Here is a 25,095-nt window from a genome sequence, read left to right on the forward strand (position 1 = left end):
TCTTTCAGGTCAGGATGTACAAGGCAGAATGCCTGTTTGTAGTGAGATGGAGAGCCTTAGAAAAGTAGCACTTCTTAGCAGCAACAGCAGTCACTAGCCCCCAGTAAAAATGAAATAGTGAGTCCAGCTGCCTAGCATCACTTCTGTTTCCTTCCTTTTTCTTCCTTTCTTGCCTTATGCATGGCAGGATCAGTCTACAGCTTTTATCATCTCTTCCTTCATATGGGAGGTGTATGATGGTCATTTGCCTCCTGTTTCTTAGGGTACACAAAAGGTGGCTGCTGGTGAAGTGGCTGGAGGAATATAGTGGAAGCTTGCTAAGTGAGGGAGAGGTGGGTAGGGACCTAGGAAGGATCATTTGCCAGAAGAAATTAAAACTGATTTTTTGCCACCCCTGAAAAGGAGGTAGTAACAGTGCTCTTGTTCTTGAGCAAAATTGAGTTTTACCAGTCTGATTATAGAAGACTTAAGCCAAACCTGAGCAGTGGTGACTGGAAAATCAGAGGCCCCCAAAACAGCTTTGACTTTTTGGAGCATGTTGTGGTATTTTGTCCTTAGGAGAGATTGTCTCAGTTGTATAGACTCCTTGTGAGAAAACGTGCTAAGAACATTTCATGTGTTGCTCTGATGTTCCAACTACCTCTAGGACTTCCAGCTGGAGGCTACAGAAGTGTACAGCAAAGTGGCCAAGCAGCTGGTGAAGCAGCAGAAGTACAGCGAGATCCGGCAGCTCCTCAAGTGTGTCAATGAGTCTGGAGTTGCAGCAAAAAATGATGGGGACAACATTATCCTAAATTGTCTAAATGAGTTCAAGAACATTCCTGCTGAGGTAATTCTATCCCTTTTGAAGTAAAATGGGTATATACAATACAGACTACAGGGAAACCATCCTGTGGTGCCTGTGCTGCTCTTTCAGTGGGTCCTTCATATCTTCTGGCTCTGTACTACATGAATTGTTTAAAGGTGAGAGTATGTGGTCTGCCTTATGCAAGTTACTCTGAGAGGAAACGATAAGTAGCTGTAGCGTGCTCCTACCCTGCACTTCCCAAATGAGTACCCATGATGGGGAGAGAACCTTTGCTTCACAGGATCCTGCCAAATGCTCCTGATTGGGGTGGGAGGTGTTCCCTTCAGTGAGGCTTCCCCACCTACCACAGAGGATGTGTGGAGGGAGAAACCTCCTGCCTCCACAGGAAACAATTTTAAGATTCCCTTTGCCTACCGCAGTGTCTTTTCCATGCCGGTGAAGGAAGGAGATGCTCTCTGTGAAGTTCTACTACTCAGGCTAGGGGACGCAGTCCACCCCATGGGTCAGGGTGGGCCATGGGGGCCGACTCCTGCTGGTGTGCAGACAACCAACAAATTCATTTCATGCAACACAAGCCATGTCCATGGGGGACTCTGGGACTTATAGCATTCTCTAGGGACACCCCACAGACATGGCACTGGACTGCCTATTTTCTATATCTGCAGCACTCACAGTTGGGACAATGTAACCATTTAGCTGGGATCTCAGCAGCCCTTCCTCTATGCAGGGTTTGGTCCCTGATGGGGTAAAGGTTTGCGAACTATAGTAACTCTAAACGTGAACATCTTTTCCCTTCCTTGGATACAGGATCTTGATAATCTGATTCAGGATATGGACAGTGATGAAAACAAGGTAAGTAAAACTACCGTAGAGGAACTCCTTTAGCAAGAGCTAAACAGCCCAGTCTTGGTCTGCAGGCTGTATCTTCCACCATCTTTTCTCTCATCCTTACTTAAGCCAAAGTTTTGAAGGCCACTTCCTAAATTGTAGAAATCACAGTGAATTCCTCAAGGCTATGGTGGTTGTGACTGTAGAGCTGTGATGTGAAGGTACCAATTGATGTTATCCTTATTAGTTCCTTGACAGTCCTCAGAGTGAGGGCTAGGCATTTGTTATAGTGCGAGGAAAAGTATTTCAGAGAGGTGCATTGGTGGGTTTGTTGGTTTTGTTATCCAGCTTTTCGCTGAGGTGCATGTAAGTTTCTAATAATGGCAGACAGGTAATGAGGATCACCATACCTCCAAGGTGACCATTTCAGCATATTGTTGCAGGATTATACTATTTCTATTGTGATTGAGAGTTAAATGATAAAACTTCTCCAATTCTGATGTACTTTTTTTTCTTGGAGGCCTAAACTACTTTGTTTCTTCAGTAGTTTTCATACCAGCCAGCCAAGCCACTGGAGAGTCACAGATGAATATGTGAACTGTAGATGCATATTTATAGATGAAGAGGCTTTGGGTCAGCATTTGTGGATTGTTGTAGATTCTCAGTGGCATAGCTGGGAATAAAATCTTAAGATTTGTGACTGTCCTCTGTCCTTCTCCAACTGACAAACTCACTGTTGTATGTAGATTGAAAAACGGGCTTTTCATTCTGCCTTTATGTAGGATCTGTCACTAAAAAATGTGAGCTGTTCTAGAACCAGCAATGGAAGAAAATTACTGGTTTAGACTTTTTGCTATGAGGATATGGTAAATTAATGCACTAGATAGGATTCCTGCTGCTAATTTCTTGGTGATACAGTAAAGGAGTTTCCACAAGAGGCAAACTTAAAACACAGCTGTCTATCCATCTTTTACATTGGGATCTGCTCCATGTCATACTCGGCTTCATAACATGCTGCTACTACCTTGTACAACATACTTCTGAACTAGGTATTTCCAGTGAATCCTTGCTTAAGCTTGTCCTGTTAGTTTACCACAGCTTTCTAACCAAGTTCTGACTGCCTCTTCTGCTTCAGATCCAGGCCTACGTGATGTGCAACAAGTTGCGTTCTGCCTATCTAGTCTCAGTGAGACAGGAGAAGACCAGAGCAGTGCAGCTAGTCCAGCATGTGCGACAGCTGGCTGAGAACAGCGGAGATGACGTTGTGAAGGCCATCTGTGCCCAATGGCTCTCAGTGCACCAGCCCAAAACAAGAAATCGGCTTCCCCAGGGCACTAGGAAGTAATAAGTGATTGACATTCACCATCATACAGGAGGGGAAGGCTTCAAGACAGCTTAAAGGTGTGTGGTTCAGCAATCTTTTGGTAAAATGGAAGCCTCTTGATTGATGTTGGTGGGAAATGGATGTTGCTAATGTGCCTCTGGTGAAAGGAAAGGAACTAAATTACAAGTGCCAGTCCTGTATTTTGACAAACAGTCACTACCTCAGGGTGTTTTTTGGCTATCTTTTTGATGGGGGGGAGGGGGCAATTTCAAACTGAACAAGAATTTAGGTGTATGGAAGAGAGCACTTCTGGTTTTGGCTTGGTTTTTTTTGTTGTTGTTGAGTTGGGGGGGGGGGGCAGTTGTCATCCTCCCCGCCCCCCCCCCGAAAGGCACTGAACTTTATTGTATGTTTTTTTATTTTTAACCCGGAAATCCTATATAGAGAGGACAGAAAAATTTCATCAACTCAGTGTAGCCTAGAGTATAAAACTCTTTGTGATTATGGGTTTCCTGTAAACTTTTTCAAGATTGGAGAGATCTTTACAAAGACTGAAATTCAGAGATTTTTTTTTTAAGCCTCTATACAAACCATTGCTTCCCCCCCTGCCCCCTAGTACAATGTGCCCAATTTCTTTAGTTTGTTTGAAAAGGTAGGAACTGATTCTTCATGGTAGGTTTCTACTTACCAGTCATGCTGTCAGATGTGTGCCATACATATGGCACTTGAGCCCTTACTAGGTGGATGAAGTTATAAAGGGCATATCCTGTAAGGGGAGTACAAAGGGAAAATAATCCTTGAAAATAGTTGAAAAATCACATACCTCTTTCTTTGTTGTGGTAATATCCAATAAATTATTGTGATGCAGCTTTCTCACTGAACAGTTGCCAGTAAACTTCCACAGTTTTTCATCAGGTATGGCAGAAAATATGGATAGAGCAAGCTGTGGTAAAATTCAACAGGTGTCTGCATCCCTGTCACAGAGGTATGTATTTGCTTCTTAGCAGAATAATCTGTCCCTGTCAGCTACAATAGAACATCAGACAAAATTTTTATGAACTGGACATACTGTGTAGACTATATTGACAGGCTTTGCTCTGGAAGTGTTAGGTTAACTCAGTTTTATGAAAAAGCAGGGATCTTTGTGTAATGGCTGTGTTCAGGGGTGCTGAAAAAAGCAGCTGCTTCTCTGCAACCGTGATGGGGACATGAGAAATGGGCAGAAGAATGGTAGACAGTAGTAGGACCTTCAAAAAGAAATGGAACAAAAAATGGCACTCTGCAAGAGTTTGCGTTTGCTGTTCACGTGTATTTCAGCACAAGAAATAGGAAAATTAGTTCACTTTTTCTGTTAAGAAGTTTAGTTGTTTACTTCAAAAGAAACAACAGGTTTTCTGAAGTGTAATGTAACTGTAAATAGTTTTAGTACCTAAAATAATTGAGACTGTCAAATATGAGTTTTGCACTATCCCCAAGCTCACTGTAGTGACACAACAGACTTCCATGGTATTGGAAAGGACTTGGTCCATCTCCTGTAGGGTTTGATGACCACTGCCCCGCTGACACAAACCCCTCGCTTGGAGGTGCTCCACCCACCAGAGCAGGGCATGTCTCAGAGCAAAGCGTCAGAAATGACCACATGTAGCTTTCAGAATCTCCTGACCGCAGATTTGCATTATCTCATTAGTGAGCAGTACTAACGAAAGCTTTTGCTTTCATGGCCAGACTGACCTAGCTTTCCATCAGATTACAGCCATCAGGCTAATCCTAAAACCTGACACTATCCATGTCTTCGATCATTTCCAAATCTCTAATTATAGGGAGGAGGTTTTACTGTTTGTGGGTATCTAAATCTGCAGTGCTGTAATAACTACTTTTCTGCTCGAGCTCCTTCAGCTGTATAGAGCACAGAGAGTGGAATTTGCCGTGCAGACCAGTCAGTTCTGTACCTGCCTTTCTTCCTGACCTCTTTGCACTGTACCTGATGCACTTTATATAGTGTTTGTTGTAATTTGATGTTCTTAACCTGGAATTGTAGGGATCTTTCTCTTACCAGCAGAACTGGAATTTTGATCCTGACTAACTGCCTTGTGTCACGAATAGTGCAATTATAAAGGGGCTTTGAATTTTTGCGCATCAAAAAGGGATTGAGTACTGCCAGTTAAAAAACTTGTCTATTAATGACCAAGGTTTGTTTACAATAAAAAAAGAGAATAAAGTATTATGACTGTTAACGTATCTTCTGTTTGCTTTTTATCTCAGCATAGCTTGGGATCTCTTTCTAGATCTGTATGTTGCTTTTGGCTATACTTAGCAGAGTAATTAGAAGAGGGAGAATTGTGCAGTCATGCAAAATCTCTCTCTGCTACAGTGTCCTCAACATTTAGATCAATTGGAGTATCACATCTTTATACGTCTTCCCAATAGCTAGGTAGCTAGCTCAGTCTTGTACATGTACTCTCACAAACCGGTAATCCTCTTTAGGTAGCTTTGCAAGTTAATCTAACTCTCCCTTACAAGCCTCCCTTTGAGACAGCTAAATGAGCTTTAGTTCCCTCATTTTACAGATCAGCCTAGAAGAAGGCATACATTATTTGCCCAAGGTCAAAAAGAGTGGGTGTGTGTCTATCGTAATGTGTGGTTACATGTCTTATGTTAAATCTACAACCATACTTCTTTGAGAAGAGGATTGACCTGCAAGGGCAAAATATTTCAGCCTAGAGAAACTTTCTGCTTTTTTTTTTAAAATGGTTTCTGTTGCTCCTGGAAGCCACTTTCAAGATCAGAGAATCACACCCAGAGAAAGCAAGCCAAGCCTGCAGTGCTAGGTAGCATTCTACTGCTACACTGTAGTTGTGGATTTAGTTTCATATTCAGGATGAAGCATAAAGAGGGAGGAAAAAAGGTAGAGTGACAGGGGGAAACACAAAGGGACTCCAAAATGTTACCCAAACTGAGTTCTCTACATTTCTATATTAGTAAGGCAGGTGCAGATAACAGCAACACCAAGTAAACCTGATTCAACATTTGTGAAGGAAGATACAGTCTCCTGTTGTAAAGGAAAATGGCTTTATTTAGTATTGCTCAGAGGTAGCACAGGACTGATCTGCATAGATAGCATCCAGGCAGAAAGAATCAATCATAAAATTAGCATTTGTTTCCCAAAACTGGCAGTTGGTCACAGTGGCATGCTCATATGAAAGTCAAAAAACTTCCAGATTTTTTTTTTTCAGAAGCAGAAGTTAATCCTATGAGCTGTGGCACTCTTTTGAGGAGTTTTCTAACTGTTTAACTCTTTCAGAAATTATCTCCAATTATGGATCACACGCTAACAATTTGCACCAAAGTAGCACTAGAGTTCCAAGGGAGCAATCCCATTACTATGCAGATTGACCCAGCTGCCTTTTGGAAGTGCAAGCTGTACGGTACTGCAAGGCCAGGCTGGCAGCCTTGGCCAGCCAAGGCCAGTAACTGCTGGGCAGACAAACGTAAGGGTTTCTGTGCAAGTCTTGCGTTCCTGTCCTGTAGCTAACTTGACCATAATATTAAGATAGCCCTGACCTCTGCTTCAGCTATTTAGCTCTAGGTAGTCTGCTGTCACTTAAAGCTACAGTCTTAGCTGAAGTTGTTTAAATTTTTTTAAACATAGTTGAGATGTTCTTTACTCATTCTGCTCTCTTTTCTAGGTTCTAAAGTCATTTAAAGTGCAGCTGGGGGTTTTATTGTGACAACTGTTACACCATCTTTGCTCAATGCTTCACAGGAGAGGTGTGTGGGTTTTTTTAATAAGATAACTTGCCTATGCACAATTGTGGCACTCCTGCAGCTTTTAACCTCCCAGTCACCTGCACTGAGCTGGGTTCTTAAAAGACATGTCAGCCCTCAGTTAACTTACTGCAATCAATGAGCATTTGGGGCAAAGATACTTCAGTGGCTAGGGTCCAGCTTCTTACAGAGAATATAGAGAAAAATAATTGATTCCACTTAAAAACTTTACCTAATGCTTGGCACAAAAAGGCCAGCACCTGTTTCTGTGTGCTTGTGAGCATTTTTATTGCATGTAATTGTCAGAAAATCTAATATCCTAAAGTACTTTCACTCTGCCAAGTCAAATAGTAGGAACTGAAACTAACCTCACAGATCATAAATTTAGAGCACTACCTTTTTACTATTACTGTTAGGAATAAAAAGCTTTAAATAAAGGTAATTCTTTGTTACTTCATAATCTAAACCTAAGACTGCAACCTCCATTTCTATTCTAAAGCCAGAGAACAATAGCCTCTGGCTGTTGTGTGAGATAACAAGCAAAGGTTGCGCCCTGTGTTGGTGCTCTAATTCTCCAGCTAGGCAAGGGGACTGGTTGCTTACAAATCTCAATCCTTAAGTGTAATATTCCAGAAATTCATGTTACGTTGTGTCCATAGAACCATCGTTAGGGCAGCTGAAGTATCAGTGTTCTAGTCTTGAGGTCTCTCGGCAGCGCTCTTCCCAGGAGAAGCATTGCTGGGCTTAGCCAGGTACACACTTGAGGCCTGCACTGCTCAGTCCCACTGGATGCCAAGGAGCTCACAGCTCACACTCCAGAGCTTCTTTGCTGTCTCATCATCCCGACCCCGTGGAGATACGTATGCTGGCTGGCAATCGCTGTAAGAGGAACACTTTTTATTTTTTAAGTCAAAGATCTCCATCTGCGTTAGCACACCGAAATGTCTCTGTTAAGATAAGGGAGTTGCCTTCTATCAGCTTAACTTCAATACCAATTGAAGAAGGGTGGGAGGCTATCCAGCAAATGAGCAAGGGTTGGTGCTAAGCCACCTTGAGAAAGCTTTCTTTCCAGCTCACTAGGGAAGAATCTTCCTGTATGGCACGAAGAACTGGCAAGTGAGTCTAGCTTTATCGGTTGTCTCAACTCTTACAGAAACCTATATATGCTCTACTATATACTCTTCAGTGTACATTCTCATTCATACCACTAAAAAGGGCTATAAACGCTAACCAAGCTTCTTCAGGAGCACGTTTTCTAGTAAACACTACAAAAAAACCACTCAAACAGCCTTCATTCTAAACTATTTATCCTGTCCTGTTCATCCCACTATATTGCCATTGCATGAAAGGCAAAGCTGCCCCAGAATAATAATACTGTAATAACCATCTATCTTTATACCCTTTTCCATTATCCTCTGAACTGTGGCTCCTTTCTTTTCAGCTCCTGCAATCAGACAGCACTCTGGCTTGGAATAGAGATCATGTGTTCTCATCTGTAATGCTAGATGCTGCAGTAACATGGGAATTTAAGAGAACAGAGGAAATTGCATCTCGCAAGATTTCTATCCAGCCTAGTGTTTTTAGAGCTCCAAGTGCACAGTCTCTGGTGTTCCTGAAATTACTGTGGTGGACTCCACCTGTCTTGCTATGGCAGGCAATGTCTTTTCTTAATGTCTAACTTGTGCTTTATGTTCTACTGCCTGGAAAGTGAAAAGGATTTTAGGCTAGTCTAATGTAATTTCTGAATTATTGTTGAAGCTATTAATTTCCCACAAAGTCCAAAACTCCTTTCTTTTATGAGTTTAAAATCCACCAGAGTTTTCTGTACACCAGCATGTAAATGCTTCATTTATATCCCGGGACAGACAGTCATCCAGGGAAGATTAAGACATCTATTTATATAATCAAGTCTGATTAAGATGGTACAAACTCCCAAATGAAGATCAGACGGAGTCATTACAGAGACTAATCTGGTCACATATCACAAGAGGAAAGCTCTGCAAAGATGCAAAGGCTCCAACAGTATCCATGAGGGGGAAAAAAAAAAGATTATGAATTTTCACATTCATTTCCCAAAAACCAGTATTGTTACACTGCTCTACACCCAGTGGGAAGCTGACAGATATATCTGTGTGGATCTGTTCAAATGGCAGTCTTCAAATCTAGGACGATGATGAGTTAGAACTGCTCTGGGCTGTAGTTTTGGTGAGGGGAAAAGGCATGACTATGCAGGGTCCTGCAGTAAGTCAAAGAAGTCAAGAAACAACAGGGTTTGTAGTGGGAGCTACACAAGACAGTTTGCAGGACAGAGCGATAAGCATCCCAGCCGAAGTCCCTCCCAGCTGGTGGGTCTGTCACACTGGAGAATCAAGTTATTTTGTCACATACCAGTCCTGAAAATCTCAGCTCCTAGCTCTGCAGCACCATCAGCCCTGCCAGCTCCCTGGGAGCACAGGCCCCTTCTGCTCCAGTGGGGTAAAACTACAAAGAGAACCAAAGTGGTCTTCCCAGGATTGACTCAAGTGACCTCATTAACTAAACAGCTCTACTGAAAAGTGATTTGCCCAAGTCTCAGGCAGATCAGGATTAGAGCTCTGAGCAGGTGACAGCCATTCCTGCACTTTGAGTACAGTGATATTCGTAGCCCTAAAGGACTTGCTGTTGTGTGAAGTGTTGCACAGGTCAGGGATTTCTTCTAACATGATATCCACTGCAACAGACCTGGAAGGGGTAATGCTCTAGTATTTGTCACCCTCAGTCTTATCAGCCAGCCTCTTACTCAGTCCCTTCTTAATAAAGAATGACAGTATCATCATTTTCCCCAGCCAATAAGGTTGCCTTCCACAGTGTATCGCTCCAACAGTTTGCACCCACCTGAAATACTGTCCTGTCACAGAGTCTAGCTCCTCTGCTACTGCACAGTAGACACTGGTCTGAGCTCCTTCCCAAGGTGTCTTCAAGAAGAATGAGAATATCTTCCACAGCCACATCATTACAAATGAGTGCCGGACCAGGTCAGAATGGACAGAACCAGGATGGAGAGCGTTTGCTGTGACTTTAGTGCCTATGGCAAAAGAAAACAGTCCAGGACAAATCTGTATGCATCAAACTGCATTTTGAAAAGAAAAAAAGGGTAATATACTCCTTAATTCTACCTGCTGATACTCTACAACTTAAAGGAGGAGTCCAAGCATGGATACAGGGAGAGTAAGTGAAGTTCTCTGTAGTTAACTGCTTGCTGGAGCATCCCTTCCAAAGGCTGCAGTCACTACATGCTTTCTGCAAAACGATGCGCTAGAGGGCCTGGGTGCTACAACAGCAGCAGTTTCCATCAGGCTTTTGAGAACACCAGCTTCTTTTGAGTTACTTGTAATACTAATTTCCTAGAGAAGACAGTGCTTCTGTTTTAGTAAAATAAATACTACTTAAGTTTATGAAAAGGACTAAATTGACATGGCTGTGACAGATGTTGTGACTTAGGAGGTATTGTCTAGTCCTATGCTTCTGTTCCGCAGGCCATCAACATTTAAAGCAGCTGAGTATGTATTATCTTTTCTATTGGAGACTGCAACTGTAGTTCAGCTCCTTCTGTTTCTTCAGCTTCCACCCACATACCACAATTGTCTGCATGGATGCAGCTAGTTTTTGACAAGCACCAAAGAAAAATGAAATACATTCAACTGTGCCAAGCTACTAAACTCCTCTGCCCTGTTGTTGTAAAGTCAATTAGTGTTTTAAGTCTCCTGGTTCCACAGACAGGAGCTGTCAATGACCCTTGCCTCAAACCATTCCATTTCTGCATAGCCAATCTCCAGACTTTTCTTCAATCCACTGTCCTCTTTCATGGTGCTCAAAAGCCAAGTGGAAAAACACTCCACTCTCCTGTGGGACTTGCCTTGCAGCCGCCTCGCCAGCTCCCGGGTGAAGAGCACGTTAGCCAATTTGCTGTGACAGTAGGCGAGGCCACGATTGTAGCTCTTCTCACCATGGAGATCATGGAAGCGGATTCGGCCTCCGTGATGAGCCAGTGAGGACACGTTCACTATGCGGGCTGGGGCAGACTGCTTCAGACGCTCCAGCAATAGGAAGGTCAAGAGAAAATGACCTAGGGGTGAGAGGCAATGTCATCCTTCTCCGAAGGTTCCCCTGCTGGAATTTCAAAGTACTTACAACATATTACTTACAAGTTGTATCTTACTGCTGCCCACTTCTGTCCAGGGAACAGAATACCCCCCTGAATCAACAGCTAAACTTTTTGGGGCCCATTAAGTTCTGCTCCTCAGCTTCAAAAAGCTGGAGCTGTCATACATTTCAGATGTCCCAGGTAACACGTACAGATACTTAAACTGGGTCCATGATAAGAAAATGCATTGCATTGCATCTCCAGAACGCTTAACTCTGGCCTTCCATCCTTCCCCAAGAAGAAAGGATGAGGAAGAGAAAATCTGAAAGCAGGATTTTCCTCTGGCATTTTGCCCCAGATATTGAATGCAAACATGACTCCACTGGCCTTACCAAGATGATTGACTCCCAGGTGCATCTCAAAGCCATCAGCAGTCTTGGAGTAAGGGCATAACATGACCCCAGCGTTATTAATGAGAATATGGAGTTCCTTCTCCTCTGCAAGAAACAACAGATGTCCTTAAACAGGGACACTGAGACTGAAGACAGACAAGAAGGTGGCACAAGTCAGCCAAAAAAACCCACACCTGTCTGAGTTGCAGCCACGTTACCTCAATAAAATAAGGGTAAGTCTCTTACCACAAGCTAGCTCATGGCTGTGAACCGCAGTACCGAACATGGTACAGATGTATGCAGGTCATGGATTTGGCATTTGCTAGAAGAGCAGACAGCAGTCCTTGGTAAGATGAAATACTCTCACTGAAAAGAAGGATCTAGAGACTGTACCTGCTAGAAATTTCTCAGCAAACTCCCGGATGGACTTCGTATCGGCCAGGTCCAGTTTTTTCACAATGACTTGCTGGTTCCCTGTCTCAGCTCGGATTTCACTGGCTGCAGCTTCTGCCTTCGCTATGTCTCTGCAAGCGACAATCACCCTGGCACCTGCAAGGGTGGGAGGAAAAAAGCAGGAGCAGAAGCTGAGATCACTGGAGCACACTGGATGATCGAGGTCATGACAAGCAGGCTGACTATTCACAGTGCTTACAAACAACGTATTGTTTCTTTAGGGAATTGGCATCAGTCGGGGAGCAGCTGGGAGAGACAAAGCCTTTCCTACTATGTTGTTAGCTCCAATCCAGCCGAAAGCTGTTCTCAGACCAGGAAAATCCATGTCTGAAGTGCCTCTGTCCAGGTTGTCCCAGGTCAAGAGTGTGTACCACAACACTGGTACGATAGGGTTATATCTGTCCCTATAATGGGAACGTCAAGCCAGGAGCACGTGAAGATACTTGGATTCCAGCCAGAGTAATTTCTAAACGGATTGTGAACAGGTAGTTTAATCTCCTTACCAGTTTCCCAAAAAGCATTTAAACGAAATTAGCTTGAAACATGAATAACTAAAGCACGCAGCAGCGTACCTATGGCGTTTCCCAGCTTCGTATGAGCAGAACCCAGCAATACCAGGAACTTCCCTAGTCCTCTGAAAACAGTTGCAGCGCAGAGCATTTTCGTGTCACAAGGCACATTTTTGGAGTTCAGGCAATGAAACCTGTTGAGGAACTGGGGACTTGGGCCTCAGTGGTTACAGCCTCTGGAGGAGCGACACTTGGGCTCGTCTGAAATAACTTGGGAATCCAACTCACTTAAATGTAAGCATACGCTACCCCTCCCTCAGATGCAGAGAAGGAACTACTGACGCCCAGGCACACCCACGCCAGCCGCAGAGGGATGCCCGCTGGCCGAGGCCGGTGACTTGCCTCTTCGCGCGAGGTCTCTGGCAGTCTCCTTCCCGATGCCGGTGTTGGCTCCCGTGATTATCACCACCTTCCCCTCCAGCTTAGCTGTTGACTTACACTGGCCTCCGGCGACATACCTCCTGCGAGAGAGGCCGGCAGCGCTCAGGGACCAGGTCCGAGGGCACCCTCCCTCCTCGGGGGCCTCGGGCCAGGGCTCAGCACCCAGAGCCCCAGGTTTTGCCCCGAAGGTCGGGCCAACCGCTGCGCCCAGGGCCCTGGGGAGTCACGGGCGTCGTTACCCGCAGCGGCTGATCGCGATCGTGTCGTGACCGGGCCGCCGGGAACTCGCCCTCCGGACCCCACCACCATCCTCCCCCCCCCCCCCCCCCGCTTTGCAAACACCGGCGGGGCCCGGCCCGGGGAGGCCCCGCCCCGCCGGACCCCGCCCCGCCCCGCCGCCCCGCCCTTGCGTCAAGTGGGGCCACGGCTCCCGTTGGCTGCCGCCGTCAACTCCGGAGACTCGGCCAATGGGCGCCGCCGCGGCGCCGTGAGGAGAACGCGGGCCCCGCCTCCCGAGCACCCCGTTACGGCGGCCGCCTCTCTCCGAGCCCCGCCGGCTCCGGCGCCCGGGACAGACCCCGCCGTAAGTTCCGGGCGGCCAGAGGCTGCGGGGGGACACTGAGCCACGCGCCGCCGCCAGGGCTGAGCCGAGCCCCAGGAGCGCCCCAGCTCCGGCCGCGAGCGCGTTAGTGTCACCCAGGCGCTGGAGCCGGGGGAGCGCGAATAACGCGCCAGCAGCCCGGCGCGGGCGAGGGAAAAGGGATCCGCTCGATTCCTCCTCCCGCCAGACGAACGAACAGGCGGACCCGGCCGCCGTCAGCCGCCACCCGTAGGCGCGCGAGAGGCCGGGGCCGCCCTCGGTTAAGACGCACCTGATGTAGGGCGCTGCCACGAGGAGGAGGACGGGGACGGAGACGGCGGCCCCCAGCGCGGCTCCCCAGCAGCTCCACATCGCCGCCGCCCGCTCCACGCGCACTGCCGGCGCCCGGCGATCGGCGCCCGCCGCCTCGCCCGCCTCGGCACCGCCCCCCGCCCGCCTCGGCACCGCCCCCTCGCCCGCCCGGGCCCCGCCCCCGCCCGCGGCACGCGCCTGCGGAGCGGCCCCTCGTGGCGCCGGTGCGGTTCCTATGCCGGTGAGGCGGCGGCGGCTGCTCCCCGGTTCTCTCGCACCGGACGCCCAGCGGGCCCCGCTCCCTGCCCCCGCTGGGAAGGCCGGCCGGCTGTACGCCAGCAGCCTGCTGCCTTTTTTTTTTTTTTTTTTTTTTTTTGCCGCGGGCGGCGCTGAGCCGGGTCTCTGCGAACGCTCTGAAGCTGCCGCTTCAGTTGCGCTTTCCAGTTAGTGAGCCGAGCGGTATCTGAAGAGAGAGCCCAGCGGCTGTGTGGAGAGGCGCGCGAGAGACACTTTCACAACCTGGCGCCAAAGTTCCTGCTCCCAGCCCCAGCAGAAACCTGTGAAACGATGCACGCGTACACGTAAGCACGCGTTGAGGGCTGGGAGAGACGCGGCCGCGCGTCCAGCCGCGCTCGCTCTCGCCGTGACGGGGGAGCGTAAGACATGAAAGCCCCGGGGTACCGGCTGGCGCTGCCTCCCGCCACCCCCGCCGCCTCCCCTCACGCCGGGAGACTACAGCTCCCGGCAGGCAGTGCGCGCCGCGGGGCCGCCGGCGGTGGCAGAAGTGCCTCGCGAGGGAGCGGCGGTGCGTCGCGTAGCGCGTAGCCGAGGGGGGCGGCGGGGAGGCGGCGGCCGTCGCCGGGCCGGGCCGGGCGGGGCGGGAGGCGGCTGTCTGCCATGGCGGGCCGCGGCTCCGGGTCCTCGGAGCACCTGGAGCGGCTGCACGAGATCTTCCGGGGACTGCACGGAGACCTGCGGGGCGTCCCCGAGCGGCTGCGGGGCAGCGCGGCCGGTGAGGCGGGGGCCTTGCGGGGAGGGCGTAGCGGGCGGCGGGCTGGGCTTCACCGGCAGCGGGGGCTGAGGGCCGGCCGCGGCGGGGCCTGGCGGTGCCCCCCCCCCCTTCCTCCTCTTCTTCCTCTTCCTCCTCCTCCTCCCCCCTGCCCGGGGGCAGCCTTCCCCGCGGGTGGCTGGGGTCGGGCGTTTGTAGGGGTGTTTGGGATGTTTCTTCATAGATAAACCCGTTTTGACAGGCGGGGGGGCAAAGTCCGCCGAAGAAAGCCGGGTGGGGAGGTGGGGGGTGGGAAGGAGTTCTCCAAGGCAGTTGCGGGAATTTCGTACATCCCTTTCGGTAGGCGCCTCCTTGGAGGGGGCGGGTGGCTTTGCTAGGTCTGGCTTCACTGAGGGGGGGGGGGTTCAGTTGCTGCTGTGTTCTGGTAGCTTTGCTCTTGAGTGTTAGGCCTGGTCATGCAAAGCCCCGAGTAGGTAAGTAGGGAGGCAGGTGTGTCGCTTTGCTCCTCTGGAGCAGCTCCTCTTGTCTGGCAAATTTCTACTCCGTAGCCAAGCACTGCTGTGCTGGGCTCTCTGCTTCAGTCTCATTTCTGAGGAGGAGTTGTTATTTGGATGTTATTTCATGCCGTTTCTAGGTGAATTGCCTAAACTGCAGTGCTTTGGGGTTTCCTTTTTTTACCTTTTTTTTTTTTGGTCATTGTTGGACTTTTGTTTAAAATCTCATCGACAGAATTAAAAGCAGTTTTTATTATCACAACCATCTGTAGACTTACTGGAGAAGATTTGCATTCTAAATAACTGTTTTAAAAGCCTAGTTTGTGCACTACCTACCCACTGACTGGAAAAAAAACCTATCAAGCTACACGAAGTTACATTAGAAGCAAAACCTGATTTCATGGTATTCTTTATACCACGCGAGCGGGTAAAACACTCTGATGGAACACTTCTCTGTAGGACTTGGCATTGTGCTTCTTCTAATTCAGTTCTTAGTACTTGGCAGTATTCTGAGAACTGGAAAGGGAAGTGATCTGACAAGGATTATTTTACCCAGGTCACCGAATCGCTTTGATTAAGTACTTCCTTCATATGAGAAACGTGATACACAGTTATCAGGAGCTGCTGTAGCTCAGCTTGGTTTTTGTACCACAAGAATGAGTAGGACCTATCAGCCACATTCTGCAATATTCTTGTCATTCTCCCAGAATTGATCAATTTTATATGTTTAGGTGTAAGATCATAAAAATGGTTTGTTCAGAATATACCAGTCTGTGCTAAATAACACAGGCTGTGAAGAGCCTAACATTTTGTTTCTTACCTGGCTTTCTGTTTAATAATGAGTTAAATTCAGGGTCACAGTCCTCGTCATCAGCGTTTCCAGAAAGTTCGGTACAAGAAAGATGTTCAAACCCGAAAATGACAACTTTCAGAGCTGACTTAATTTCACTAGTGGTCAACAAGAATAAAAAAAAGACATAAAAGAAGAAATACACTTTCTTGTAGGAAATCCTTATTTCCTTGTATAAAGGAGAGTGGTCGGTTTCTTGGTGAAGTAAAGCTTTGTCAGGTCTCCATGGGACTGGGGTAGTCTTGAGCAATGAATTCTGAGCAATAGGCTTAAATGGAGTATTTACAGGCAGGAATTTTTGCAATGCTTGTAGATTCTTTTTTTTTCCCCAACTGATTGCAAGTAATTACAAACTGATTTTTCAGACATGCTATGAAATTGTAATGGGACTGTTCTATTCTTTAAATTTGCTGCTGCAAAAATCATGGTAATATTTTCAGAAAGTATTTCAAAGAGAGTTTAAGATAAGTCAGGAATTTGTCTATTTGGTAAAGGCATTCCACTCCCCTAATGTGCTTTGTTTGCTTCTTGTACTTATGGGGAGGGGGGTGTACCTTTATTTTTTGAATTATCTGATCCTGAAAGGATACCTTGCATACTCTTTTAAGATGATTGGCACACTCCCAAACTCAAGGGGAAACAGAATCTGTAGTCCTTAGGACATCCTTGAGGGGCAGAGGTTTGGAAATGCTGTTTCACTCCATATAAACAAGATGACAAATTCCTAGCTCTAGAAACAAATTTTTTCCTTCCAAGTTTGTAAGAAGGCATTTTAAACAGCCTGGATCAGTTTCAAATGTAGATACTTTCATCTGAATTAATTCAGTTAGCTGTACTTTTCAGCTGAATCTTATTTCTAACTGATTGGAAATAAATGAGTTAAAGTGGGTAATGTTACTGTGGCTTAAGTACTTTTACTGCATTAAAAAAGTCCTCTCTTTGAGTCACGGTTTAATTCGGAGTGATACGAGTTAAACTGCTCAGTATTATTCTGGCATTTCTGTTAGGCCAGATCCAGTATAACACTTTCAAGCCACATTGCCTGATTTCTTGCTGCATATAGACAAAAAAGTTGTGAGCCATTGCTACTTGAGTTTGGGAAACCAGCACTTCTTTGGCTGCTCCTTTCTAAGTGCAGTGTCTTCTTAATCCGCTTGGGGGACACAAAGAAGGTAAAATACTGCTTTTTCAGTACTGCACCGGGTTTCAAGTAGTTTGAGACAGCAGTTGTTTTAAGAGAGCACTGCTTACATCAGATCAGTGAAGTGACCTGCATGAAACAAAATATTGACTTCTGAAGGCTGTTTTCTTGCAGTTCATGTCCATGATTTCACTTGCAACCCAGCTACACAGGTAATTGCATCAGCACAAATGGACATGGTGGTAAATCATGGAGGAAGTTGAGAGCATGTTTAGGAACCTCGCAAGTCAGCATTTCCTCCTGAATAAACTGGGATGTGAAACTGCATTTCCTGATACCAGCTAATGTGTAATATATTAACAGTCATAATGTAGCTTAGTCTGTGATAATTCTGTGTGCTACTTGAGAGCGTAACTTCTTGTTAGGTGATGGTTTTTAATTCTGTCTCAAGTTCTCAACAGTTCAAATTCTGGGGCTTAATATGAATTTGAACCAAAAAGGAAAGCCTACAGCTTAGGCATGTCGTGTATATGAGAGGAGCTATATAAAAATGTTTTGATTGCTTCAAATTTTTTTCCTATTGTCTGTTGAGAGCTCAATGGTTTAAAAACTGTTTCTCTTGCGGAGGACTATATTTACAAAAAGGTATTATCAAGTTGGTTTTTTACTGCAATGATGTTTTCATAATGTTGTCTTTAGTTTTGTCTTTAAGTATAATCAAATTAGAGAAGTTTTGCCAAGATGACTTTCTGCATTTTTTGCTAGCCAAAATTTTATTTAAGACTGAATTACTCTCTCCCAAGAGACATGAATTAGGCTAGTGCATATTTATCAGACTTCTGATAGAATTCGCTTTCATTCTCAGTACTCTACAACAGAGTCCTCCGGTGGTCGTTTTCAGTGCTTTTGCAAAAGCTTATAAAGCATACATTTTTGTTTCATCGAGATAAGGGGAGTTTCAGAATTATGCTTTCATTGATCTTGGATATTAGAGAGGTATGATTTTTTTAACAGATGCAAAATACATGTCTTAAAGTTTTGTTTAAAAATAGAATAACAGAGGTGAAACCCATTCTTAGGCCTCCAAAGCCCTAGATACAAGGATCTTAGTGAATGACTGTCTCAAACAAATAAAATATATAGTTTTGTTGGCTGATTCAAACAACCGATGTCATTCCAGAAGAGGGAGGCATTTGGGCATTAATCTGTGAACTTGAGGTGATATCTTGATGGCATCTTTAAACTTCAAGTACTCTAGAATGCTTATTCTGTTTACGTAGTTACTTTATGACCACAAGAATGCAGAGTGCTCTATCTGCCAGGAACTTCAGGGCTCACTTGGAAATGTAGATTGACTTGATGTTCTGTTCAAATCCAAATTATCCTTTCAACCTTCAGTAATCTTGCCAAATGCATGCAAAAAAGAAGAAATATTTGTGAGCTGTTAACAATATGTCCTCTTTGTTACTCTTTCATGTTAAATGTTTTTCAACACGCAATTCTGTCAGTGGAGATAGGAGGATAATAGGTCAGAAAAATATTTCAGGTTTTGTCTACCAGAGGTAGTAGCCAGCATTTGGAAGGGTGGTTTCTGCTCTCTCCCCCTGCTTCACCCCCTTCTGAAAAGTTGTAAGAACAGGCTGTTCCTGTTTGAGATAAATTTTGACCTGGTGTCTCTGTAATTGCCCATCTGTGGCAGCTTCCTTGTCTATAATGGATTGAGTTGGAGTTCTGTTGTTATTTCTCTATAGTTTATCTGACATACTACTTTTTCTTTCACAGAGGAGAAGAAAAAACTGATTCGAGAATTTGATGAGAAACAGCGTGAAGCAAATGAAACGGTAAACAAAAAGAAGTCTAGGCTTCTGGCCTTTCTGACTGGTTGAAATATTGATGCCTTAAAAAGGACAGTACTTCCAAATTTTACTTTCTTTATGGATTCTATTCTGGTAGGCAGATGTTGTATTTTTTTAATGTTTGATTAATTGATCTGATAGATGTGTCTGTGTTTGTCAAGACTGTTGTGTATATATCTATATACGTATACAGATATAGACAAATATTCTTACATGCGTTTATTTTTTTTGAGTGCTTGGTTTGGATATCGCCTTCCCTTTGTTGAATGAAGGAGAGTGACAATGGTGCAATTAAAATTGCTAGAGGTTGTAGGGTGGGCATGTAGCGAATCTGCTGCCTTCCCCCCCCCCCCCCCAATCTTTTTCTCATGCTGGTCTTAACCCATCTGACCTTTCTCTAATAGTCTGATGGTTAAATATCAGGGACCTTGAATATTTGAAACCTCTATTTGTATAGGCTTTCTGGACAGCAGGTGACATGGAACAGCACAAAAAAATCCCCATGTGACTTGTGTTTTTAAGGAAGACATTATGGATTAAGCTTTCTTTTCATATTAATGTGCTATTTCTTAGGATGTTTTTGAGTCACAGCTGAATGTGATGTTTTATTCCTCTAACTTACTGGGTTTTATTGATGTATGTCTGTGTAGGTGATGTATGAGATGTAGAGCTCATTATTGGCAGACAGCTTTAAGCACTGTGAATTTGTAACAACTGTCACTAAAAGTTGATGTGAAAATTCATGCATTCAAAATCTCAGGGTTTACAAATCCTAACTCCAGTTGCCAGGCCTGGATGTTCAGAGTGTGAATTTAGTGGCATGCCTACCTGTGCAATAGATCTCTGTTGGATAGATATGATTAGAGGCTGATACCCATCCTAGAAATGCTTAAACTATAGGAAAGTAAGAACTGCAGATTTTGAAGTTAGAGTGATGTTTCAGGAAAAAAGAAGCATTTAAGCTTGGCAATTAATTTTTTTTTTTTCCTTGAGGCATTGTGTATCTGAAAATCCATGAGGGCTGAATAGCATTAGGCAGAATGGTGTACTCGATAGTAGGTGAGGGGTGTAGGGTTTGGGATTAATCCCCCTCGCCCAATCACATAAAAACATATGAATCCCTTCATCTGGTGGTGATTTTTGAAGTTTTGAGTAGAGCTGCTGATAAGAATAGATTTGGTGCTTTAAAAAAATAAACACATTTTCTTTTATTGAAGCTGCGGGAAATGGAGGAAGAACTGAAGTATGCTCCTCTGCCTTTCCGCAACCAAATGATGAGCAAAATCCGGGCATATAGAAGAGATCTATCCATGTTCCAGAGAGAGATGAGAAGCACAGATTTGGGATTGGGCCCTGGAAGTCAAGGCAATATGAAATACGGAATCTTCTCCACAGAAAATGAACAGAGTGTGAGAATTGGATATAAATTTTATTTAACATTGCTGTGATCGTTTAAAAATAATATTCCAGAAGTATTGTTTACAGTGTTTCTACTTTAATGCACTTAGCTTCTGTGCTTGTGTAACTCCCTGCATATCTCTCTGTATGTAACATGAATATCTCAGGGAGGAGAAAGAACACCTGGAACTCAAAGCAGAGCTTTTCTGTCCTAAAACAAAGATATGAGTATAATCAAAATGGAACTCCTTGAATGCCATGCGGTTAGTAACTTATACAACGTTCTGTACTGAAATCCTTTATTTAATAATTCCCCTACAGCAGTGAAAACACAAAAGTGATGCTACTGACTGAGGAGAAAGGCTAACTGATCTAGTTTTAGCCTCCAAAACTAGCAAAGTGTGTGAATCATGCACTGTATAGGTTCTTTGGTAGAATCCTCTTTTAAGCAATCTCAGTGTAAATTTCAAGAAAACATAAGTCGTCATCCTCTAGCACTTTGTTCACTGTGGATGTGCTGCTACAGTGCAAGAAATACACCTATTTCTTTGTTTACTGGATATGCTTAGATATATCTGAGTTAGTGAGACTGAATCTGCTTATTATCTTCAAAGTGCTGTCGTCTGGACAGAAAGTTCATGGAGGTGGGCTTTTTGTTTGTCTGCCTCAGATAAGGAAGGTTTGAGGGAGGCTTATTCCTTAGTATCTCATTCTGCAGTAGCTTAGTAAATTTTTGCATTTGATTCCTCTTGATTGGTTCCTCTAAAATCTGAGAGCATGGTGGTAGATTAGACTTTCTGAAGCTTAAGAAAATACTTTAATTTTAGCTACCTTTTGACCCCAAGGTCAGCAAACATTTCTTACCCTCTAGCTCAGGCTACTGGCATGAAAAGAGGATCTTTGTTACTTAGCAGTCCATCTGCTAGTGCTGTTTGTTCCTAATCCTTTTGACTGTAAACTCTTGGCGATATCCCTGGCAACCAACTGTGAAGTCACAAATAAGACTGAATTTAGATACGAATGGAAGGAAAAATTAGCATCTGGAAAGCACAGATACTATTTTCATATAAATGTTCTTTGATGGAAAAGTAAATTGTTGCAAAGACAGTTTTTTGTAACTGTTGTAACTCTGTAGCTATGTGTCCTTTTTCAAGGTTTAACCGGATTTGGCCATTATCTTACAATGTGAACAAAGAACTCTTTCAAAATTAACTAGGCTACATCAGTTGACATAAGAAGCATGTACAGCTAATACAAATGGATGGCCTATGGAGTCACGTCCTGCCTTTTTAATATGTCAGAAGCCTAATAGCTCTGTCCTTATGCTTAATAGTGAAGCATGTGTTATTTTTCAGACTAATCTGCAGTCACAGAGGGTGATGCTTCTCCAGGGAACAGACAGCCTGAACAGAGCCAGTCAGAGCATTGAGCGCTCGCACCGAATTGCTGCTGAAACAGACCAGATTGGCACTGATATAATTGAAGAACTTGGGGAGCAGCGGGAGCAACTAGAACGCACCAAGAGCAGAGTAAGCAGAGAAACTGTGGGTGTTGTACTGAAACAACCTGATGTTAGCTTAGTGGGAACTGTATGCCAGTAACTACTGTCGGAGACTGCCCTGGAGATGGTAATCCAATTGATGTTTCTGCAGACCAAATCCAGGCTGCCACGTTTCTATGCTGTGCTCATAAAAGGAAAATAATTACTGTAGAAGGGCCCAAAGCAGGATGGCCAAATGTCTGCTGCTGTGTCTGTGCAAGATTGGGTATTATTAGACCCATAAACCTGCTAAAAAAAATAGCATTACTGAAAAAAATTACAGATTTAAAAAAATGTGAAGGCATTGCCCACCACTAGATTACTAGTAAAGGTTCAGATTTGTGAGGCAGTTAGCAAGTTCTTCCAATTAAATGAAATGAAATTTAATAGGAGCTTAATTACTTAATTACTAACCTTCCAATATTTGTAGGTTGGCTAAAGAAAGAGAAAGTGGTGTCAGACAAGATGCCTGTTCCTCATCCTTGGATCAAGAAGCTGTGCTTCTACTGTGGGAGCTTTAAAAAGTCATTCATTTGTTTTGTTTACACACATATGCAAAACTGAGAATTCAATTTTTGAAGTAACAAACTGATGGGATTTTCTGTGTGTAAAGGGATCCTAAGTGTAAAGCTTTTAGGTGAGTGACTTGAAGGGGGATGCTGAGTTTGGCAAGTAAGCAGGGTCAGACAAAACAAAAAGCATACCCCTTTTCTTGGGAGTTATCTCTACTTAGTGCAACAAAGCCTGTAGCTTTTTCATTTAAGTAGGTTTATTTCAGTAAGAATTTGATTTGCCCTGCTCCCAGATTTGGGTTGGAGAGCAGGAAAGGAAATGTGATCTTAAGATTTGCAGCTATAAGCATGTCAGTCTATCCACAGATTGTTCATGAAGCTGTGACTTACTAAGAGCCTTTTAGGCATTGTATTGCTGAATTGTATTAATTAACCACACATTCCAACTAGAAGCAGACTTTCTTCTTGCTTGGTCTTTCATAGCAAAGATTGGAAATGTAGTATGCTTTGAATGGACTTTGTAGTTTCCTTCCCAGCTTGGTCAGTCCATCTCAGTGCAGAGTAACGTACCTACAGGGACAGTTTTGCAGTTGAGGGCAGTAGCTTAAACTACAGAGGAATTGTGCAGGCAGGTGTCTGTGCTGGTAAGTGACCTGGCTTACCTTTCACTTCCCTTGATGGTTTGTAAGTGGAATAGCAAAATCTTGCCTGGAGACCTCCAGTAGCCATACATCATGAATCCTGACTCAGTTTGTGAGATGACAGCTTTTTAGTTGTCCATAACCTCACTTAGTTACATGCTTCTTAATAGCTGACTGAGAAATACTTGACAGTTATTTCTGAGCTTTACAAAGCTGAAATAGATTATCTATTCATTTAGTTAGAGCTCACATCTGCTGGGTCACTTAGACTTGTCAGTGCAACATGGTTTGTTCTTTGCTAGAAATTGAGCGGCATTTCAAACAGTTCCAGGTATGCACTGGGGAGCCCATGTCAGTATTGTTTTCTTCTGGTGTCAACAACTAGAACAATGAAATGGAATTTAATGAAAGGAGCTAGTGCCAACTTTCTGATATTTGTAGGTTAACTAAAGGGGCAGAAAGTGATTCTAAATTGCATATCTTTGTATGTGTCTAAGGGAGAGTATACATGAAAAGTCTTACTTCCTCCTTAGAAAGGAGACAATGCTTCCAGCATTGTATAGTTTGTAGAGAACAATGTTGTCTCTGAATTTTGAGAATATATGGTTTGCCTTGGTCCCATTATTAATTGCAACATTTCAACACAAGCTACTTCCAGATGCATGTTTACAGAGTTGCTGTATACTTGTTCAACTGACAAATAACTTCTGTTTCTTCTTAGTTGGTGAATACAAGTGAGAACTTGAGCAAGAGTCGCAAGATTCTACGTTCTATGTCCAGGCGGTGAGTAGCGAGACTGACTTGGAGCAGCACTTGGCAGGTACCATTTTTGCCTGCTGGTTTCAGGCAAAAAATGAAGAGTGTCAGCTGGAACTGCAGGAAGTTTTAGGGAATGTGTAAACAGAATCTGTACTCATGTGCAGCTGCTAATTTGTGTTTTCTGCTCTCTAGTAATTACTTAATGGAGTACAGGTAGTTGAACACCACTGAATTTGTGCTACTCATTTAGGGTAATATGGGGTCTTTAGCCATTTGACATGATAAATTGTGTTGAGGACATAAGCAAGTTACAGTGAATTGCTAATGGTAACTTTAGATTCAACTCCTTGTGATTCAGGTTGGAAAAAGCTGTGCCATGAATCACTGCAGCAATTAAGCAAGTTAGATGTCTGATGACAGATAAATCTGTTTAGCCCATAGTAGTGCCCTAGAGTAGCTAGACTGTCATATGAAAAACTCTGAGCCTGACTGTATATGCTATTTTGATGACTAAAACCTTGGCTGCTTAAGTGTATTTACAGTTTAATTATCCTTATAAACCAGTTCATGGAGTGCATTTCCAGTAGGTACTTTTGGCCTAACAACACTTCCTTTATACCCATTGTTAAAGTATAATTTTCAATAGTAAAAGTACATTATTATTTTGAGATTTTATAGTTTTACTTCAACTACATAGTTCCAAGTGAGTAGGAACATGTAGAACAGAATTATCTGCCTTAGGTGGGGTGGGGGGAGAGGAACAGAACTGGTACAGTTTAAATAGATTTAAGCAGAATTTCCAGGAAAACATGAGTAGGAAACTGAGTTTGTCCCTTCCTACTTGTTAAGAGCTATTCAAATAGCATGTTGTGGTCTAGCTGAAACAGGGAGTATACTTTACTGAAGGTAAGATGGTGATCAAATTACCTAGAATCTGCTTTCATAATCAAGGGGAAAAAAAGCTAGCTTGGATTTTTTTGTTGTTTTTTTTAACTCTAGAGTTACCACTAATAAGTTGTTGCTGTCAATTATCATCATCCTGGAACTAGCCATCCTAGGAGGCGTGGTCTACTACAAGTTCTTTCGCAACAGATGAATCTTCATGACTGAGTTGAGTTTTTCCACTGTTGAGGAACCAGAAGGGCTGCCTGTTGCCTTTGACTGTCTGAGGACTGAACTGTCTCATGAGACAGCATGTTCAACTGGAACTGTACTGACACTAGAAAGACAGACAAAAGGGGAGTAAAAGGAAAATGCAGATACAGACTTGAACTACTGGTAAGATTAATAAGAAGGTAATAAATATTTTATTGTCTCCATTTGTATATACTTCACAAAATGAATAAATCTTGGTATGTAA

The 25,095-nt window shown here is 44.1% G+C and overlaps 3 protein-coding genes across 9 annotated transcripts in view; 2 read left to right on the forward strand and 1 right to left on the reverse strand.

Annotated features, from left to right (window-relative positions):
• The window catches only part of ZFYVE26 (zinc finger FYVE-type containing 26), a 50,005-nt gene extending 44,811 nt beyond the window's left edge, over positions 1 to 5,194 (forward strand). For 5 of the 6 annotated variants that reach the window (XM_075030439.1, XM_075030440.1, XM_075030442.1 and 2 more), the window contains 3 exons: positions 647 to 829; positions 1,616 to 1,660; positions 2,772 to 5,194. In XM_075030439.1, coding sequence (XP_074886540.1) covers positions 647 to 829; positions 1,616 to 1,660; positions 2,772 to 2,981 — 438 coding nt within the window. In that variant the 3' untranslated portion in view covers positions 2,982 to 5,194. The remainder of the gene's footprint in view (positions 1 to 646; positions 830 to 1,615; positions 1,661 to 2,771) is intronic. The other variant, XR_012650768.1, reaches the window with a different exon arrangement.
• Positions 5,195 to 5,948: 754 nt separating this feature from the next.
• On the reverse strand, positions 5,949 to 13,649 carry LOC142032172 (retinol dehydrogenase 12-like). Its single transcript, XM_075030449.1, has 7 exons — positions 13,516 to 13,649; positions 12,605 to 12,723; positions 11,634 to 11,789; positions 11,241 to 11,345; positions 10,621 to 10,830; positions 9,600 to 9,789; positions 5,949 to 7,604 (listed from the first exon to the last, which is right to left on the reverse strand). Exons 1-7 carry the CDS (start codon positions 13,593 to 13,595, stop codon positions 7,502 to 7,504), a joined length of 963 nt encoding a protein of 320 aa, XP_074886550.1. The 5' UTR covers positions 13,596 to 13,649; the 3' UTR covers positions 5,949 to 7,501.
• Positions 13,650 to 14,362: 713 nt separating this feature from the next.
• On the forward strand, positions 14,363 to 25,054 carry VTI1B (vesicle transport through interaction with t-SNAREs 1B). Of its 2 annotated transcripts, none has more exons than XM_075030451.1 (6): positions 14,363 to 14,547; positions 18,812 to 18,870; positions 20,103 to 20,294; positions 21,651 to 21,812; positions 23,698 to 23,759; positions 24,735 to 25,054. In XM_075030451.1, exons 1-6 carry the CDS (start codon positions 14,433 to 14,435, stop codon positions 24,829 to 24,831), a joined length of 687 nt encoding a protein of 228 aa, XP_074886552.1. In that variant the 5' UTR covers positions 14,363 to 14,432; the 3' UTR covers positions 24,832 to 25,054. The 2 variants fall into 2 exon arrangements, with proteins under 2 accessions (XP_074886552.1, XP_074886551.1); XM_075030450.1 differs by having other exon boundaries at positions 14,369 to 14,547; positions 21,639 to 21,812.
• Positions 25,055 to 25,095: the final 41 nt, after the last annotated feature.

The sequence above is a fragment of the Buteo buteo genome, chromosome 6 (assembly GCF_964188355.1).
Source record: "Buteo buteo chromosome 6, bButBut1.hap1.1, whole genome shotgun sequence".
Classification (NCBI taxonomy): Eukaryota; Metazoa; Chordata; class Aves; order Accipitriformes; family Accipitridae; genus Buteo; species Buteo buteo.

What these genes read in the sequence shown, in the direction of transcription:
- LOC142032172 (XM_075030449.1), bottom strand. Translation starts at nt 13,595, where the DNA reads ATGTGGAGCTGCTGGGGAGCCGCGCTGGGGGCCGCCGTCTCCGTCCCC. An exon ending in TGCTGAGAAATTTCTAGCAG is followed by an intron (nt 11,346 to 11,633) that starts GTACAGTCTCTA and finishes TGTTTCTTGCAG; the next exon opens with AGGAGAAGGAACTCCATATT. An exon ending in GCTGGCGAGGCGGCTGCAAG is followed by an intron (nt 9,790 to 10,620) that starts GCAAGTCCCACA and finishes CTTTTGCCATAG; the next exon opens with GCACTAAAGTCACAGCAAAC.
- VTI1B (XM_075030450.1), top strand. Translation starts at nt 14,433, where the DNA reads ATGGCGGGCCGCGGCTCCGGGTCCTCGGAGCACCTGGAGCGGCTGCAC. An exon ending in AGCGTGAAGCAAATGAAACG is followed by an intron (nt 18,871 to 20,102) that starts GTAAACAAAAAG and finishes CTTTTATTGAAG; the next exon opens with CTGCGGGAAATGGAGGAAGA. An exon ending in CCACAGAAAATGAACAGAGT is followed by an intron (nt 20,295 to 21,638) that starts GTGAGAATTGGA and finishes GTTATTTTTCAG; the next exon opens with ACTAATCTGCAGTCACAGAG.